Below are 19,769 nucleotides of genomic sequence, written 5' to 3'. Positions count from 1 at the left end.
ATGTATATAAATATATGTGATCTAATCAGAATTACTACAAGTTGAAAACTAGAGCTTGCAATTTTATGCAGAGTCATAGAGTCCATCTCTTGCTCGTAGATGTTGTCATAAATTTAAATGAAATGAGTGAGCAAGTATGATTCATGGAGTACAGAATGAGGCAGAAGTTCCAGTAGTACGTGAATTATCTGATTTTTAAAACCTATCTTGTTCCTTTAGAGCTTTATTTTAATTCTTCCCCAATGTAGATTTGACTGAGCCATCTCAAAGGATGAAGCAAGGAATCAACTTTTTGGTGTGTTTTACTTGATAATATACTGTGTGTATATATATATATATATATATGTATATATATATATGGCTGCTATGTGGAGTAAAAATACCCAACAGCTTAAATACTGGTCTAGGTAAAGCAGCATTAAATGTGTAGCTCTGAATGCTAGATTAATTTGACTTCAGTAGTGGCTGGAAGTGGTTATTTCTCTGTACATATTTTTCATGCTAGTGAAAAATGCAAACTCTGTACAAATATCAGTTTTATTTTTGAAGACAAATTTGGCTGCTCACTTACCCACAGCACTATCGAGCATTTAAGGATAAACTTGAAACCTCACATAAATTTTGAGGAAAAATGCTTTCCGGCACACAAATTTGGAATGCTCCTGCTAATTTGTAGAAGAGATGGATGCCTCTTGGTGGTTGGGACCTGAGACCTACCCAGGTGAGATTGCTCCACTCATGCAGCTGTCATTAATGCTGTGCAGGAGCAGTGCTTTAGTATTAAATAGAGGGCAGAATACTGTTGGCTTTTAGGAACTTGGTTTACACCCAACTGTAGTAGTTTAATCTAGTGCTGCACTGAGAATAGTTCATGCTGTTTTCTAAATGAAATGTTAAGTCAGGGTCATCTTGGAATCACCTAGCACTGATGCAGATGGTCAGAATTACACATAAGCTGATTTTTGATCACAGGATAGAAAGCAAAATATACAGAGAGTTGGAATTTGGAATTTCTTACACTTTCTGAACACATTTGAAATTATTAATTGTTTATAAACACTTTTGTGCATGTGGATAAACCAGAAGTCCTGACTGCCATGTAGTTTGTAATGTAGAACTAGTGGAGGAAAAGTTGTCTGTGTACACACTTAAATATAAATTAAATCAGCAGGATAACCTAATAATGAAAGCTCAAATTATTGTATAATCAAAATTTCTTTATCTTCCTTTTTCCAAAATTTGTCATTGCTAAATGGAGATTAACATTGGAAGTGCTGTTATGAACACTGTGGCATGGAGATATGTTTTAAGTAATTGGGTCAGCATTAGAGTATGTATGTATGTATTTATTTATTTATTTATTTATTTTACTCTTTTAACTCTTGCAACATGAACTAGCAGAAATGATATTGGTAATCACCAGTCAAAAACAAATGAGGAACTAAACTTTTTCTATGGAGTGAGGAGTTTGGGAGAACAGGTCGATATCCATTATCAGTTCATCTTTGAGTGCCTTGCCAAGGGATCATTATTATGCTGGAGAAAAGGAGAACGCTCTTAACAGTGGAGTTTTCTGTGTTACACTGCTTGAATGTTTTAGTAATGCGGGATCTTCCACAGGTAGAAAATAGATTCTGGTAACTAAAAAGCATTTAATCCTTCTGTCATAAATGTTGAGTAGAATTTGTGAAATGTAAATAAACGGTATTCTTGGTCTAGGGAGACTACTGTGTTAGAATAACTAAATGGGGCCAATAATGTGAAAGGGAAGGCTATGATTGATTAAAAAGCATCAGTCGGTGAGGAAATGGTAGTGGTAAGTTAATGAGCATGTGTTAGAGATGGGATTGAAACTAAAAGTGTATAAGGAAGGATATGAGGAAGCCACAACACTTGAGACTTTATAATGCCAATTTAGGGGACTAGTTCCCAAGAGATGTATTTTTTTTATTTTTGGTAGTGCTTAAATTTAACTGTCTCAGATTTACAAAGATAAAGGCTTGGGTAAACCAGCTCATGTTTTGAATAATCAAAGAAAAGTACTTTCTATTTGAATTTTGACTCTTGATGTTAGCTTGAAGCCAGTTCAATTCTTATTTATGAGTGCCATCATGACATTTCATTACCAGGCCATATGCTAGTAAAACTTAAAAATGACAGTCTCTGCAATTTTTCTTCCTGAGAGTACTTCAGTAAAACCTATCCCCTTGAGATAAAATTTTCAAAATACAGAATAAAATAAATAAAGAAGGTTCCAATCTTGTAATCTATAAACCTAAATTAAATCATGCCTTTTTATATGGTGTGGAGAGTTTACTCATCAGATGTTAAAGCAGGAACTCTGTATTCCATGATAATCTCTAATAATTATTTCCCAAAGGCATTTTGGAGGTATCTCAGCAACACTTTATGTCCTGGCAATTGTCTTGTGTTTTCACTTTAATGGATTCCTTAATGAGTCATTGGATGCATTTTATGAAAACATGTGGTTTAATTCAGGAGTGATTTGAGAGATGCTGTATTCAGATTTCACCTGGACATGTATCAAATCAGGGTGGAGGTGTAAAATAAGAAGCTGTAATTACTGAGCAGACTTTTCTGTGTGCAACTGTGAAATCTTACTTGTTTTTCCAACTCATTACCTAGTAATTCAGAATTCCCCTAGTGCTTTTCTCAATAGCAAAACTAATGTTTTTGTGGGGTTGTTGTTTTTTATTTTAGAAAAGTAAAGAATAAAACCTGTGTGCTGAGTTGCAAATGTATATAATCTGTCAAATGCTATGTCTTCTCACATATGATACTATTTGATGCTCATACCATTCTAATTTTGCAGCCTTTTTCAGCCTTAGGTTGTAACTGCTTTTCCTGTATCTGTATACAGCTGTTTTTTCCCTGCTAAGAATTTCAGTTAATGCCTCCGTTACGTGCTTTTCTCTGTACTCTCATGTAGAGCAGGGCTCAGCAATGATGCTATTCTTTATTTCTCTCTTAATCTAACTTTTACTTTCTTTTTTTGTAATTTTAGTTCTGAAAAGGATTTCCCATGTAATTAAATAAATCACTTGCATTTCTGAGCCAGATGAGTTCAGATACCACAGGAACAAGCACGCACAATTTGATGAGTAACAGTACTTGCACAGTTTAAGAGCAGCAGCTTTGTAGACTTTCTTCGACTCCTTTTGCAGACATGAAGAGCATTGGTTAACTGATTCAGGCAACCTCTTTATAAATACACTATGTTAAGATTATATATGGCAATGGCATTAATTTGCTTTACTTTGTGTCAGAATAACTTGCGTTTATGTAGCTCCTTTTATTTCAGGTTATTTGTAAACCATATAGAAATGCAACAGGCACATCTGGAGATGACGTGATAGCTCCTGATAGTGCAAAGCAGTGCTACAGAACACATTAGTTTAGGAAACTGAGAAATTCAAAGTGGGCAGAACAAAATCACATTACCCTCAGTTAAATTTGGCCGGGAAGCAGGGGTTAATGTGTCCCATCCCTGTTTCCCTTCATAGAAAGGCCTTCAGCGGTCTGATGATCAGAATCTTAGTACGCTTAAAATAACGTGTGGATCTGCTCTGTCAGCGAGTGTTATTCTATTTAAAAGAATTCATTGTAATGAGCTTTTGGAAGAGGGGTCTTTCCTGTGACCTGAAAGCTGTGGCACCCATGCATTGGCCCTTCTGTCACCCGTCCTATGTCTGTGTGATTAACTTGTCTTGCTTTCCAAGGCATTCTGCTACTGCTAAAAGCAATAACATGCTGCTTTTATTTGTAATGCTTTGACCTTCAGTCCGTGAGCTCTCAGTTTCTTACGGGCAAAAGCAGAGTTGGAAAAAGCAGCATCCACCTAAAGAGATGGTACCAGATGAGTTGTGGGTTTGGGTTTAGTTGGTTGGTTTTGTTTGTTTTTAGAGGAGTTTGCTTGGCCCATTATAGGAAGGATGAAGATACTGTTACAAGAGCTGCTTGGGATGGAGTAGGCAGGTGCAATGGGAGGGAGCCCAAAGGAACTTGCTGCTCCAGAAATGTTCTAGGGATCATTGATCCAGTCTCTTATCTTCAGTTAGATGCCTGTGAATTGTGATCCTGACCTTTTGCTACAGGTCTGGAAGAACATTTCTTAGGCTTGGCTCGTCTGTTTTATTTTGCCTGCTATTTTTACGCTGCTGGCTGTAGCGTTCCAGTAGAGACACCAGTGATACATCAGATGCTCCAGAGCAGCTTATGTTGGGCTTACATAGTGGATTTCCGTGTTTTATATCTGCCTCTCTTTAGAGATAATGCTCATATTGTTAGCTGTGATTTTGTGTCATGTTTGTATATAGACCCTGAGGGTGAGCAAGGGTAAAATGCTCTTGAAAATTTGGTTATCTATATTGGGTAACAGATTTTTTTCCTGTTTGATTTCCTCAGAAATTGCAGGTTGTAGTTGTTTTGTGCTCGCTCATATTTATCTCTGTTTTATTGTTACACTTCCACTTAAACTGTTGTGGAAGAATACAAGGTTCCCTCCATATTTAAGCCTTAAGATATCCAAGAACTTGTTCTAATCTTTTTTATTCTTGTAGGTATAGTCAATAGCAATATAGGTGTCATTTTCTGAGCTATTATCCAGCCATGTTGTATTTATGTCCTAATTTGTTTGTTCTCGCAATGCGTACCAGCCAAGGAGAACAGTATTTGTCAAACCATCCCTTCTTAAGCACCATGTCTGCAGAGCCTAAACTTTTATATATTCTTTTTCTAGATGTATATCAGTCTGTGCAGCTTGTCTTGACAAAAACTACTGCATTCAAAGTAGCTAAATAAAATGTTAGCTGGGGCTATAAGTAGTAGCCTATCCTTTCAATTTCCATTTTGTATCTGTTTTTTATGGGCTAAAGAGAAACATAAGGTAGGGAAAAAAATTGATATTTTTAAAGTTTTTGTCAATTCAGTAATTCTTTAAAATCTTCATTTAAGTGTGATATTAAGAGTACAGCTGTTTTTTCCAATGTCCAGAATGTATTAAATTTGAAATGGAAATATTTTATATTCACCTGTATTGCATTCTTATGTTTGGATAAAGTACATACAGCTATACTGTGTATTATTCAAGAAGCAGTGTATAAAAATTATACAGCAATGGGTGACATTCTTAATTAGGACCAAAGTTCAAAAATTTTATTTTTTCTGTGCTGTGATTCAGGTACTATTTGACATGACCATTTGACATTATACAGCAGCTCCCTCAACTCCAGCTTGTGGAAAGCTGTCAGATTGGGCTTGCTGGGAGACAGCGTTAATGGAGGAGAATTCAAAATTTATTTGGAATCGGAGGACAGTACTGATCCTGAATCAAGTAGACCACAGCAGTTTATTGTGTTGACAGGTCTTTAAAGACCTGGTGATCCTATGTCCCAGCTTGATGGTTCAGAAACCTGGTGTGTAGGGCTCCGGGAGCTGTGTCATGTGCTTGTGAAAGGGTCCTCTGCGATTAAATAAATTTCTGAATTCAGAACTTATGCCCAAAGAGAGCCTTTAGGTTTGTTTGTAATGTATTGTTTTTTGATGGGACTTGGCTGGGGGTGGGGGAATGCCAGAAACACTCCTGTTTCAAGAAATTGCATTTTTTTCCCTGTTGTTAATGGTTATATAAGAAGAGAAATCATTGAAGAGTAATGGGTGGAGATTAAGGGAACAATGTGTTTTCATTCATATTGCTTCACCTCATTCATTGTTTTCTACAGAAGCATTGCCCGCTTGCTTTCCTATTGTTTTAGCTGTGGATTATTCTTAGCACCAGCAACCTGATCCACTCTTTTTCCTTCTCCAGCATTGCCATGGCAACTAAAGAAAATATGACTTCGCAGAGAGGGATGTTGAAGTCAATACAAAGCAAAATGAATACCTTGGCTAGTATCCTTTCCTAAAGATTGTGCTGCCAGCATGTAAGAAAAGGTATAGTAAGGTTTTCCAGTCTGTCATTTGGGGATCAAAACGCTTTGCAGTGCCACTTACCGTTTCACCGACAACGGCCCTGTCACCAGTGACTAACAGCACGTTTTTTCCCCAGCCTCACTTTGTGAATGTGACTGAAGCATCTTAATGACAGACATGGTGAATAAGTTCTTTTTACTCAGCTTTGAGTGCTACGTATGTCAATGTTTAATTTTCATGTAGAGATTTGCAACAGCATTTAAAGGTATTCCCAGCTCCCTGCTTTCTTAAAAGTATAATTGCATTTTACTTTCTGCTTGCTTTTTACTGTCAAGGCTGTCCAGAGCTGAAGCTTGGCATAGATTGCTTGTTGTTATTGTTGGACAGCTGAGCGTTTTCATGACCTGAAGATCCTCTCGTCTGTCACAGTCTTCTAGACTTTTAAGGTTTTGGTTTGTTAGTCTCTCATATTTTGTGCTCCTGGCTAAGGAACGTGCTGGATTGTCAAGTCATGCATGTTTGTCATTTTCCCACTTGCTTCTTCCTTTCTACCATAAGGGTCCGAAGAACTACATTAGTATCATTTGATTAGACAGATTGCATCCTGAGGAGATGTAGCTGGGTGAGCCATAAATTTCATTACAGTTCTTAGCAACTGGCAAGAACAAAAGAAATTCAATAAGCTTTGGCCTTAAAAGATTCTTGGGTCAAAAGATATGAAGCTCGGGAGCTTGTTATCTTGTTGCCCATTGTATTTTTGTATGTTAAAGATAGTTTGACGTTTTTATGATTTTACAATAGGAGCAGTTTTTCCTTGTATGACACGCAGGGAACAGTGCAGATTCATGAAAAGCACGTATTTTCTCTATAAAATGCTTTCAGTTGTTCCCTTCACCATTAACAGAGTTCCATTAAATAAATTCCACGGATGTTTTATATAATTGTCCAATTTTTTCATTCTCATTTAAACACAATTATTAAAAATAATTAAGCTCCACATATTGGGGATGTGGTAACTGGGGCACTGGTGTTTTAGGTGATTAAATATGGGATTCTGTGTGAACATGAATCCTCAGCTGTTCTGTTATCCCTTTTCTCTTGCTGTGTGTTATTAGTAGGGTTACAACTGTACTTCACTAACTCATTATTAGGCTTTTGTATTGCATTTGTTTTCTCCAGCTTGGGAGTAGTTTCCCTTTTCTTGCAGTATTGCTGACTTCCACATGCTGAATTTGGGGGCTTATTAATGAAGACCCTGTCTGCTGGTATGACCTTAACTCCGATTCCTTTAAGATCGGTTTCCTGCAGTGAACAGCCTGATTCAAAGGATCAACCTCCGGAAACGACGAGATTCTTTCATCTTGGGTGGCATTATTGGCATCTGTACCATCTTATTGCTGCTGTATGCTTTTCATTGATGGAAGTTCCCCGTGGACTCTGCTAACCTCATCACCACCGTCCCTCCCCCCCAGTCAAGGAAAAGTGAGTGGGGGAAGAGACAGACTTTGCACAGCCTGCTCTTTATGGCTGGGAGTATCAGCATGATGTCTAGAGTTTACGGTGGTAGACTGCGACACTGGTTTTGGGTTGAAGCTGCAGTGTTTCTCTTTCCCTGCCATGCATCTTCCTTTGGTTAAATTTTGCATAAGTGATCTTTGTGTTTAATTCCCTTTCTCACTGCAAGGTAAGTGAATATGTGACACTTTTCAATACCAATAGAACAGCTTCCATGCTCGGTGACGATGGGGAGGTTTGGTGTTAGCTGAGAAGTGGGAAGCCTGTTTTCCCTGAGGGCCAAGCACAGCACTGAACACTTGCCCTACAAGAAGGATATTGCAGCTTTAAGCCGTCAGGTTGGTTTACTACTAAATACATGTTCTGTGATTCTTTTTAACTCATGGCTGAGATAATAGTCACTTCTGCATAACTTGTGCTGTGGAAACTGCTTCACACAAATTTCTCAAAGAAAGGAGGATTGTTCAATTCACTTTTTGCACAGAATATGAATAAACTACCCTCTGAGGAACATTTATAAGGTTTCTTGTGGCTTTAAAGGGACTAACAAGTCCCCCTTTGTAAAATAAAGGGAGCACATCATTCTAGCAGCTGTTTACCGTAGTGTTCAGTCATCTGAAAAGTGACCAAATGTGAGTTCACCTAAAAGTAATCTTTTGGGTGTAAATACTCTGATTTTGGCTGACATCATAAAAGTCTTTATAAAGACATGATAAGCGGTTTGAAAAGTCTATATTGTAATTTAGATAAAGTTATTCTAATAGCATTAATATTTTTACACTGTAAGTAGGATATAATCTAAGCTGTCAATTGGAAATGGATAATATGATGGTTATACCTGATGGCAGATGTATCTGTGTGCAAAATTTTTGGATATAACCCCTCCAAGTAAAGAGTTGAATGTATGAATGGCTAAATGGTCAAACAAGTTTTATTTACGCTTATCTTGGGGAGGGGGGCGACAACTTTTTTTTCTTGTCCAGACATACAACATGAATCCTGTTGCGTTTGTGTCTCTAAACAAAGATTAACTTCAGGAATGGCTCTGATATTGCAGATTCACGAATTACAGATTTTTCTGCTCTTTCAACTGCTCTTTTCCATCCGTCACATTATAACCTAGTAAATTCAAACTGAGGCACTGAAATATCTTTCTAAGAACTCAATTAAATCTTTTTTTTTCTCCCCCACAATCCATTTACAGTGCTCCTGGCAGATTCCATGTATGCCGTTACCCCCAAACGCTGGACACTCTCCTGGTTCTGGAGACAGTCCCTGTTCTGCAACACAGTCCAGCAGGACAGTCACAGTTTTATTACTGCTTTTTACAGTGTCTGTGCAGTACCTGTTGGAAGGAGTAGCGACTTGTGCCTGTGTAGTGTGCCGAACTACACTGTCACACATAAAACACTCGCATGGACTTGAAGGTTTGTTTGCAGAATAATAACTTTGTGCTAAAAAGACTACAAAGACGTGTAATTGGTCATCTTGTCTTTGGTTTTAGAAAGCATTTGAAATTAATACATGTAAAATTACAGGGCTTGTATTTTAAATAAAGGATAGTCATCTGGTTGATTTGGAAATGTTCCTGGTTTGAAATAAAGTGTTCATTAAAGGGGTTCATGAAAAACATTGATGGATAAAGAAAGTTTATTAATTAATCTGTGTATTGGGAGATCAAACACCTTCTCCCCTGATTTCTTTTCTTTTTTTAATTTTTTTTCCAAAGGACCCTGATTGGCAGTTGTGCTTCTGTTTAGGATTTGTAGGATTTGATTGCTATATAGTTGGCAATATAAGATCTACAGTATCATAAATAAATTCATTTATTTAATCTTATAACCAGTCTTTTTACTGGATTTAATTGATTATTTGGTGCATATATTTAATCTTATTGTGCAAAAAAGCTGCTATGGAAAATATGTAGATTATAATGAATATGTAAACATAATTGATTTTTCATGTTATGGAGGAACTGATATATTTTAGTATAAAAACAGATATATGCTGAATTATCTCTGTTAAAGCTTTATTGGAAATGGTTTCAGTGTTGGCAACCCCTCAGTGGTTTTTTATTTGTGTTGGTATTGAAACAGAGTTTTGTGTTGGAAAATACATTTAATTAACCTTATAATCACCCCTTCATCATCTTTTTGTAGTCTTCTAACAATGGTTGGCATTCTGCATTGTCCTCTGGAGCGATGTGCTTGCACAGAGCCAAGGGAGAGACCTGCTAGTTCTGCTGAATGTCTCCAGCAATGTGGATCTATAGCTAAGGCAATTGACAGGAAAATGATAACAATGGATATCGGTATTTAATCCCAAATCCCAAAATATCATTTTCCTCTTTGCAGCTTGTTTGTATGTCTCCTGTTGCTAAATATGTTCTCCTAGCTTTTTTTGTTCTGTGTGGTTCCTCTTGCTCTAAGAAAAAGATATGTTTAATGAATACCTCTTTCTGCAATTGCTGGCGGTGTTGGAGGTTTGTACCTGAACCAAAAAGAGTTGTGCTAAGAAAATTGTCTCTAAGCCATAGAAATGAAGCGAGTAAATCCAAAATGTTTCTACAGGTCTCCTCTCTCCCAGAGATGTCCTGTTACAGGAACAGGGCATATCATTTCCCCCTTGCCCCCATCCCCTTCTTAAATTTCTACTTTATTCTTACCAGTACATGAGCACCTACTTCCAAGGTGTCCAACAACCTGCTAGCTAAGCATTTCAACATGAGGGATCTTAGTGATACCTTTTGGTCCCATGCTTCAAATGATCACTTCAATATTTTTGCCTTGCTTTATAGGCTATTTTTTCTTTATATGTTTGTCTGACCTCGAAGATCTGGTTGCTGGAGCAGAGGGGTGGTATTCTGCCAGCACCTGGTGCTGCGTGTGCAGTCAGTGCTGAGCGTTGCTGTGGCCGTATCCCAGCCTGCAGCCGTAACTCATCCCCAGCCCCTCACTGCCGTGCGTGAGCAGCGATGGAGTAAGGCCTTTGCCATCTCGTATGTCTCTGGGACCAACCAGTGTGGGGCTTCTGGTAGTTCGAAAGGCTGTCCCTCCGGGGAGAGCACAATGTTTCTTTATCAGTATTGGGTTGAGAAGCTGTTGGATATCAAACTGTGGTGCAGATTCCTACAGGCTTCATTACACTGAACAATCAACTAGTATTTTTCTTTTGTAATTTTGGAAGCCCTTACTTTTGGGAAGTCTTAAGATTGCTGTGAAAAGGAGGAGTCAGTTCCTCACTGAATGTTGAAAATGAAAGAGCCAAAGTAGATTTTTAGGTGTTGTGAAAGTTCCAGATAAATTTGTTGAGAGCTTGTTCTCCGGGGCTGTGCTCTCCAAGGAGCTGCGTTCCCGAAGCTCCCCACGACTGCTGCACAGGGAGTGAAGGCTGGTCCACCGCTTCTGACTGTGTAACTAGTTTAGTCAAGATTATTTTAATTTTCTGAATTTAGCAGCTTGCTTCCCAAGATCCCTTGGTGCATATCCCTTTCTTATTTTTTTTTAACTTGTGTTCAGAACAGGCAAGAGAGAATAACTGTATGATTTTCAAAGGAGGAAATAATTCCAAAACTCCTTATAACAGTACAGGTTCTGCAGTGCAGGAGACTACAATGAAGGACACACCTGAGGCAAAGCTGAGCCGCGTTCTAGGTGACATCTGCAAATCCTCTTGTTGCCCTGTATTTTTCCTGTTGACTGGATACTTGAAACCAGTGTGATGCTTTCAACTCTGAATGCATCAGCAGTTGTTGCTCTGTCTACTACTGAGTGAGGAAAGCAGTTTGAATCAACACTCTGTCAAGACAAAAGTACTTTCTCACAAAATATCCCCGTCCAGCTCCTTGTAAATTAGTTTTTGATTGCACTTTCTGATTTTTTGCTTTTCATATAGCTTCTTGAAACTTATTTTATTGTATCTGTAATTTTTTGTTCTCACCTATTGTGCATTCTCTGTATGTATTAAAAAAGGCTTTGATATGTAATTTAATAATAAATTAGAATTCTAAGCAAGGTGCTTGTTTTTTTCCCCATGACAATATTTGCCTACTTACACTTCAGTGAAGATGCAGAGGAGGTTCAGTAGCTCATCTCTCCAGTTTGGGATTGTCACTAAATGTACACACTAATTTGTTTTCCAGTCTTGTCCTAAATAACAGATGGGATGGAGCTTCGCTGACCAGAAGTGCTCAGTTAGACAAGATGTGTTCTGCGTGTGTGTGCATTGCTCCCGTCTCCCCTTTTGTTTCAAGCATCCATGTTCAAGGGGTTTGAATGCAGTAATGATGGTTTCTTTTGCAGTGTTTTGACAGATGGAAACGAGGATAGTTTTCTTTAAAGGTAAGCTTTAAAAAGTTTCTGTAAATCTCTGCTGTAAAGCATCTGATTCCCAAATGCACACCAAAACTGATGTTGACTTGAACAGCCTTCTGGGCATAGGTGGCTTTTGGAGAGGGGGTGTTAAATACATTTCTCTATAGGTCCCCCGCACCCCCCCCCTTCTTGAAGAGGTAATCACAACACAAACACCAAAAATAAGCCGACACTTTGAACACGGTACAAGCAATTGTAAAAAGTCTTGTCTGTATAGTTCTGGCACATCCTGCAACTTTCCAGCCCTGCTGAGATCTGGACCACCTCAGTCCTCAGGTGTTCAAACCAGGCTGTGTTGTGTCCGAAGAACAGAAAAGTGGCCTTTCACACTTCTGTATCTGGTGCTTTTGCAATTAGTTGCTAAATCAATGTCACTCAGGTCTTTTATTTTCTCAAACAAGAAAATCTGAGTGGCAGTGTGATTCATGTCTGTTTGCATAAGACTGAGTAAAGAGAGGTAGCTCCTTTCATTTCAGAACTGTCATGCTGTGTCTGTAATGCTGCTTTAAAGTAAAGATATATTTCTGTATCCTTAATGTGCCTACTGAATATTCAGGAATGACCATATTCTTTCTCAAGGGAAGGTTTCATCTGTGTGTTTCCAGTTAGAGAACAAACTTCAGAAACCATTTTGGAAATGGAAAGGCAATTCTGGCTTCAAATAGTGGGAAATGCAGTTAGGTTTTTCCAGTTGTAGCGCTGGTAATAAGTGGTGCATAAAATTCCATCTTCGTTTGGATTAGAAAGTAAATTATTAATAGAGCTGAATCCTTTTTTCCAACTCCCTGTACAGTCAATAATTTATAGTGGCACAAGTGTAAGATATATATTTTTAACCATCCACCTCCCAGAATACCATTGTTCATATTGAAAACTGATGTCCTTCTTGACAGCCTCAAGCCCACTGGGTGTTTGTGCATTATGGATGAGCTGTGCTCTGGTCCTTTAGTCGTGGTGCAACTCCATGAGCAGATTTCCCGTTGAAAGGAAAGGGAGCACTCCGTTACAAATTCATAAGGAGAGGCAGGAGTGTCGTCGTGTTTCCTCTGTTTTGCTGAACATGGGAGATGTACTGCTTTGTGGACTTGATTTTCAATGTTTTAACAGAAAATCTCAGTGTTTGCTGCAGGTATTTACATTTCCCCAACTCTGCATCTTTAAATGGGTCTTCAGATACAGAAACTGTGCTTGCAATGATTGTATTTTAGTGCCTGAGATGTGTTCAGTGAATGCTGTGAACCTGCCATTGCCTTCACCTTCTCTCTTCTGTTCAAGCTGTTTAAGACTGTTGTATGCTGGTGCTCATCTCTTGCTTAATTTGTTCCTGTCATTGCAACCCTCCTTAGTCTTTGTTCTTAATGGACCCTGAGGTTTTGCTAACCTAGTTTTGATAGCAGTGCTTGTAAAGCAGGAGGAAAAAGTCTGGCTGTCCCTCTGTCTTTGAAACAGAGCATTTGCAGTTCTCTCATCACATATTATTTTCTTCTTGTCTTTTTACTTTCACACCCTGTGAAGCCTCTGTCAGTGGTGTGATTTGGGAGGTCTTCTGCAACTGTCCTTTCAGACCTTGCATCTTTTGTTTCTTTACCTTTTGTTTTCCCCTCACTATACTGCTTTCTAGATACTCTTCTCTTATTTCCCTGGTGTTCCGCTTCAAATAGGTATTTCAAACATGAATCTATTTTTGGTCTCGTAATTTTCATTCCTTTTAAAAATCTATCCATATTTTGAAGTCCAGACAGGCTGGAACTACTTGAAGCTTATCAATCAAAACCACACCTAGAGCCATATCTGGAAATTCACTGATAGTTACCTTGGTGCACAAGCACAGCGTGCTCCTTCTCAAATGCTATGAAGTAAACAGGTAGACTCCAGTCCAGTCCTTTCAGATGTTGTTTGGTTGCCTTTTTTCTTTTTTTTAGATCTTCTGTGCCCATATGCATCTGTCTGATGCAAGGTTCTTGAAAGTGGGGATAGTATTCTTGATCTTTTGTCTTTCTAAAGACCAAAAAAAGCACCAAAAAAAGACTAGTACTTTCTTGCTCCAAGCTGCAAAGCAAAATCCCATGTTGCTACTGGCTATATAGCAGGAACTGTCTTATGTTTGCTGGAACATGTGCCCAGGTGTGTAATCTGGTACAGATCCATCTGACTTCAGACCTGTGCTGAGCTGGCATCTTTCAGGGTGAAATGTTGCTGAAGCGTTAGATTTTTAAGGGAACCTTTTTTTTTTTTTTTCTTTTTCCTTTAATTCTGCTGGATGCCAATGAAAATTGCAGGTATAAAAAGAAATCGTGAGTAGCCTGTGAAAGTGCTGGTCAGGTGCCATGACAGGTCCAGATATTAACACACAAGTGACCATTTAGTGCATTGAAGAGTAACTGAACTGTGTAAGGGTCTCATCATCACCGCAGTTGTGTGGGTACTTGCGTCATGGTGCCAAGCAAGTGGACAGAGCCCGTGAACGCTCCCAGGCCTTTCCGTGCGGAGGGAGGAGGCTAGCAAAGCTGTCTCACGGAGTTGCCATTTGGGCTTCTTCAACATGTCTCCTTGATGCAAGAGAAATGCCTTAGTAGAGAGGTCAAGTGCAAAAGGGGGTATGTGTAGATGTCTCCCTGCTGTGCTATAAATGTAGTTCCCTCTAGGTCAGGCATGTATCACCAGCGCTAAATTTACTTTAAAATATTACTGAGGTGGGGAGGTTTGCAAGTCAGGTCTATAAAAGCAGGCACTGCTTATGTAAAGCAATGTCGCTTACAAAGAGGCAGAAGGCAGGAGGGCTACCGGCCTAGAGCAGAGACTGGCGTTAATAGTATATCTGCCCTCTCAAAATAAGAAGTCTTTTTATTCAGATAACGACTGCTCATTCAGATTGTTTCTGTAACTCCTAAGAGGACTGAGGGCATGTGCTGGCCAGTTTCGCGTTGGGCAGTTGTCACTGGGTTTCCATGCATTTCAGAAACTGTAAATTGTTTTCAAGCCTCCATTCTGGCCTAGGTGAAGTTTTATTAAAAAAAAAAAAAAAAAATCAGGGATGAATGAGTACTTCTGTTCTTACAAAGTGTTGAGTGAATATTTGCATTTGTGTTTGCTGTCTATGGAAAAAGACTTGCATATGCAAACCCCAAAGCTGTTTGGTTGACAGTGACCACCCCGTCTGTGAACGTTACTCCTTCGGTGCCGATGCTTCCAACAGATCTTCCTTTGCTGACGTTTGCAGCAGACCTGCTGCAGAAGGCAGCTGCAGGTCACCAGAATACTTCAATTAAAGCGTTATGCTGCAGTGCCTCTGGCGGAAGGGAGAGGAGGAAGGATGCGCGAGATGCCACCACGGGGACTTCGGTATTCACATCCTTTTTTAATTGGCTCAGGTATGGGTATGTTTTGGGCCTCTGGAAATCTCAGGCTCCCAGAGGCAGCTTTGTATGTGCTAGCTGAGTGTCCTGTGCACTTTGCCACGTTAGACTGGCCGATGTTGGCCAGTCTGAACTACCCTCTTCAGATCTAGACACACACAACTGCATCTGAGAGGAGTGAGCTGTGCTTACAGTTCCTGAGAAAAGGATGTTCTTGGACTCAGCAGTCCCCGAGTCCCTGACCCCTTTGCAAGCGTGGTGCCACCTAGACGCTTTGGCGATGGGTGCTGGACCAGACTCCATCGGTGAGCTAGCTCATCCCGAGAGGCTGAGACAAATCCTTGCCAGGGCAGGGGAAGAAGAGCTTGTTCCACAGTTGCTGATTCGTTTTTGAGAAGCTTCAGCATTTATCCACTTTCTTTTACCTGAAGGCATCTTAACATGCCTTGTCAACATTCCTTTAATTCTATTATGGCTTTTCTATTTACTGAGGCCAGCTATTTTGGATCTGTGATGAATTATAATGCAGTGGGCGAGGTGCTGTTTTGTTTTTCTGCCCAAATGAAATTGATGAAAGGATCCATTTCTGTTGGTGCTAGCTGGGAAAGAGGGTAAAATACAGGGGTTTTGCAGTTGGGCCTGAGACCAAATAATTGGAAGAAAATGCTTTAGAATCTGCAACCTATAATTAAACATTTCCAAGAGGCAGCAAGATACGGTGAGCTCAGCAGAAGGAGGCATTTCACTGTGAAGACCTCCCATCTTTGCTTTGTTTCACGCTGTGTGCTATTAAAGCAAACAACTTAGCAAGCTCCAGAAGCGTTAGGCAGCTCTAGGCCAAGAATAGCATCTAGCTTTAGAGCTAGGCTAGAAACAATGAGGGCTATCAGTTTTCATTTTTTAGCACAAAAACTAGGTAGCTTAGCTCATGGAGAAATCCCCATTACTCTAATTTAGGTCTTCTAGAGTTTGCAGGATGGGAATTTTCATCTTCTGAAGTATCCGGCAGTAACCAACCATAAATGAAAGATTCTAATTTAGAATAGTGACCTGATCTGCTGAAGCAATTCATACTTGCCCGTACAAGCCAGGATTTTCTTTTTTCAATTGTGTAAATTCTAGCCACTTTTCCTTCTATAAAGGATGTAGAACATGTCCTCTCTGACAGAGTCTGAAATGCAGTGGAAATATCTAGCTTGTGCCATGTAGGATCAGCTGGACTCCTGGTTAAATGTCTCGCACTATCCAGATTCGTGAGGCATCACTGCGTAGCTGTGATTGCATTTGCAGGGGAACGGCGACAGCGTTGAGCTGGATGCAACGCTCAGACCTCGTGCTGCAAAAAGGCCTTCATCTGTAAAGGGCAAGGCTGGTTCCGGGCAGGTAAACAACAAGACAGAGGTTTTCAGTGCTTTTATAAAGTCAAATTCAGTTTTCTTCTGCTTTTTTTTTACTGGAGTCTAAAAGTAGTTCACCAACATGCTGCTGGTAACTTTGAAGGATGTATCCACTATGCATGCTAAATCTGGGGGGTTTTGTTTTTTTTCCCCCCCCATCCCTAGTTAATTCAAGGTGTAGGAGTCGTTTCGATTCAACCTTTTCTGTGTTTGAGGCACAAGCTGCCACTTATCTGCACGGTGTTGAGCTACAAGCCCCTCGCATCTCCGCAGGATGGGGTGAGCTGTAGCAGAAGCAGAAGTGATAGTGCGCGTTGTCCCCAAGGACTGGCCACCGCAGTTTTGCAGAAGTGCCCGGAGTTCTCCCGTGTAGTTGTGCCATGTCTCTGCCTGTATTTCGGTACCGCCGCAGCAGCCCGGGTTTCTCGCTCACAAGCGACTTGCTGAGAGGCTGCAGCCAGCCCTGCGAGTGCCCGGGGAAACCCTCAGCTGCTCTTCCTTCAGCAACATCCCACATTATGAATGAGAGAGCAAATTTAGCCCTTTTCCCTGTGCTCAATTCATAGCTCCTGCGTAGCGCGAAGCTATTAAAGCCAGTTGAAGAACTGGTCACTTTTTGTTCTTTACTTGAACTTCAAAACTCATGCAAATTCATTAGCTAAGACAAATATGAAGAGGTGAATGATCTGCCTATAGTGTTTGATAGAAACATATGCAACATGGAAATCGGATGTAAACCTCTTGCTCTTCCCTTGCATATCTATTATACATGAGCCCATCAGATCAGCGTATTAATAAAACAGGAGGCTAAAGCACTTGGCACTCCCATCCCTTTAGTGAAACATCAGAGGACAGACTGTCAGCTCCAGTCTTTGAAGCCTAAAGCTCACATCTGCCCAGCTGCTTCAGTGACAGGCAGTACTCTCAAAAGGGAGATCTCTCCATTATGTGCTTTTTTTAACGCTGGTAAAATTCTCCTCCGTGACAAAAACATTATTCTTTCCTGCTCATCCTTCTTGCACACTGAACTCTGAGCGATACATGCAGAGGGGCAGAGGAGACTTGAGATGCTGAGGTGCAGTTTCTGTTCCGCAGAAGCTCTCCCCACCAGGGCTGCTCTGTCCAAGGCTTCTGTGCCCATGTACCACCAACCACAAGTCTTTCTTTCTGAACTCCGTCTTTCTGAATATTGAGGAGTAAATTACAGAGTTTCCTAAACATCCGAGTTGCCTGTGCATCAGGACAAGGCAGGGTGGCCCCGTGGGCTTCCCCTGCAGTCGCACTGGAAGTGCCGAGGGCCCGTGTGCAGGGACTGATATTTTTTGCAGAGCTGCGCTTCTCGGTGAGGAGAGGCAGGGAGGGGGTGCTGCACCGAAGAGCGCTGGCTTAGCGCAAGGTGGGATTAGCTGTACTGGAGTGCAGGTTTGGGCCTGCGTGGCTCTGAGTAAATAATCACGGCTGATGCTCCTAAAAAGAAACTATTTGAGCAGCTGATTTCCTGACCTTTGTATGTGAAACTAAGCATCAAGAATATGGATTCAGATGGCATTACAATTGGGGTTTGGGGAAGTAAGAGCTAGCAGACCTAATTAGACTTGCAGCTTTTAAAGCAGTGGGGAATGGACACACGAGAAATATGGTTAATGTGTTACAGATATATCAGCAAGCCGCAGGGCCCAGCAGGAGACGAGTGATGCAGTCTAAGAGCATGGCTGCTGTGTGAGAGCAGGCAGAGCTCGCTGCCTGCGGTTTGCAGGCTGCAGAACAGCTCTGTCTGCTTGGGAGCTGTTCGGGCAGTGAAACAGCAGTGCTGAGCTGCCTGAACACGGGGAAACCTCAGTGACAGATCCAGCGCTGAGACAAGCTCAGGCTCATAGGGGCTGGGCCTGGAGTGGTGGGGAAGGACAGGTATCTTGAAGGAAGAGCCAACATGCTGTTCCTTTGATCCTTTGCTGAGAAGCACATGAGGAGATCTGCATTTTCCATGAGCCTTTGCAAACATTTAGTCTGCATCCTTCCCATCTGTTCCTTTGGGTACCTGGGCTTTTCCCTTGGGTTTTTTTTTTGTTTGGTTGGTTGTTTTCTCAAAAACAAGACTATCGCTTGCATCTTTAATAAGGTAAGGGGGTATTTATCGTAACACTGCCGTATGAAAACGACAGGCAGAGCAAAGCCTGACTGTGTCACAGAAGCCAGGGGAGTTGGTGCTGGACCACAGAGCTGGTCTTGAATAGTCTCTTCATCATGCTGCCTAGCCAACGCGGACACAACAATTTCCTAAATGTAACCACAGAACAGTCAAAATGCTGCATCTATTTCATCGCAGCACCGGCTGCTGCGTTATTAGCAAATGGGCTTTGTTTGACGAGCTGCCATACGCGGAGCGGAGCCACCGACCTCCCAGAGTGACGGCGCAGCCCTGGCAGCGAGCTCCCGCCGGTGCCTCAGTGCTCCCGGTGCATCTGGCTGCTTGGGGGGGGGAGAGACGCTGCGTCCGGCAGGACGTGCTCCGGGCCGGGCCGCCGTGCACCTCGGTTGCTGAATCACGCTGTGGCCTGCCGGAGCTGCCCGGAATCCAAATCCACCTTTTTCCACTAGTGCCATAACTGGCATGGGTGAACGCGGGAGTGCTGCGTCTGACCCCAGCCAGGGAACGCTCCGTGGCCAGAGGGTCTCCTCCGCGACCCTGCGCTGGGTGGTGGCACCTCCCTCCCCTGCCAAGGCTGCGTGCGTGCTGCTGGGCTGGGAGAGGTGCGGATTCGCCCTCAGGGAGATGTGGGACTCTGCTGTCTGCTCTGGCCTTCCCCGAGACGCTCCGGACAGCTTGGGGTACTGCTACAGGGGAAGGAGCCGTGCAAAAAACCAAATTCATCCCAGACTTGGCAAGTCGTCTCTCCAAGCCGGGCTGGGTTGGAAACCATGTTTCCATTCATGTCTGGAGGGTGCTAAACACGCGCAGCCGGAGGGGGATGTTTGTGTTCAGCTGAATGAAGTCGTTGTGCAAGTCGGCTTCAACAGAGGTCAGCAGCCTGGACTGACCGGGATGCCGCTGTACAGAAGTAACCTCTGGTGGGGAGCCGGGCCCTGTGTTAAACGTGAACACTCAGTAGCCGTCCGGCCTGCCTGGCTGGAAAACTCTTCCTGGGCAAAGACTAAAGCCAGCGTTTTCAGTAACGACTATGTTTTCAGGCCTTGAC

The 19,769-nt window shown here is 41.4% G+C and overlaps 1 protein-coding gene across 2 annotated transcripts in view; it reads left to right on the top strand.

Moving 5' to 3' along the window:
• Positions 1 to 11,459, top strand: part of GOSR1 (golgi SNAP receptor complex member 1) — a 35,929-nt gene extending 24,470 nt beyond the window's left edge. For both annotated transcript variants that reach the window (XM_026101422.2, XM_026101421.2), the window contains exons 8-9: positions 5,828 to 5,910; positions 7,225 to 11,459. In XM_026101422.2, coding sequence (XP_025957207.1) covers positions 5,828 to 5,910; positions 7,225 to 7,349 — 208 coding nt within the window. In that variant the 3' untranslated portion in view covers positions 7,350 to 11,459. The remainder of the gene's footprint in view (positions 1 to 5,827; positions 5,911 to 7,224) is intronic.
• Positions 11,460 to 19,769: the final 8,310 nt, after the last annotated feature.

Source organism: Dromaius novaehollandiae, chromosome 19 (genome assembly GCF_036370855.1).
Source record: "Dromaius novaehollandiae isolate bDroNov1 chromosome 19, bDroNov1.hap1, whole genome shotgun sequence".
NCBI lineage: Eukaryota > Metazoa > Chordata > Aves > Casuariiformes > Dromaiidae > Dromaius > Dromaius novaehollandiae.
This window is presented reverse-complemented; position numbering and strand designations above follow the sequence as displayed.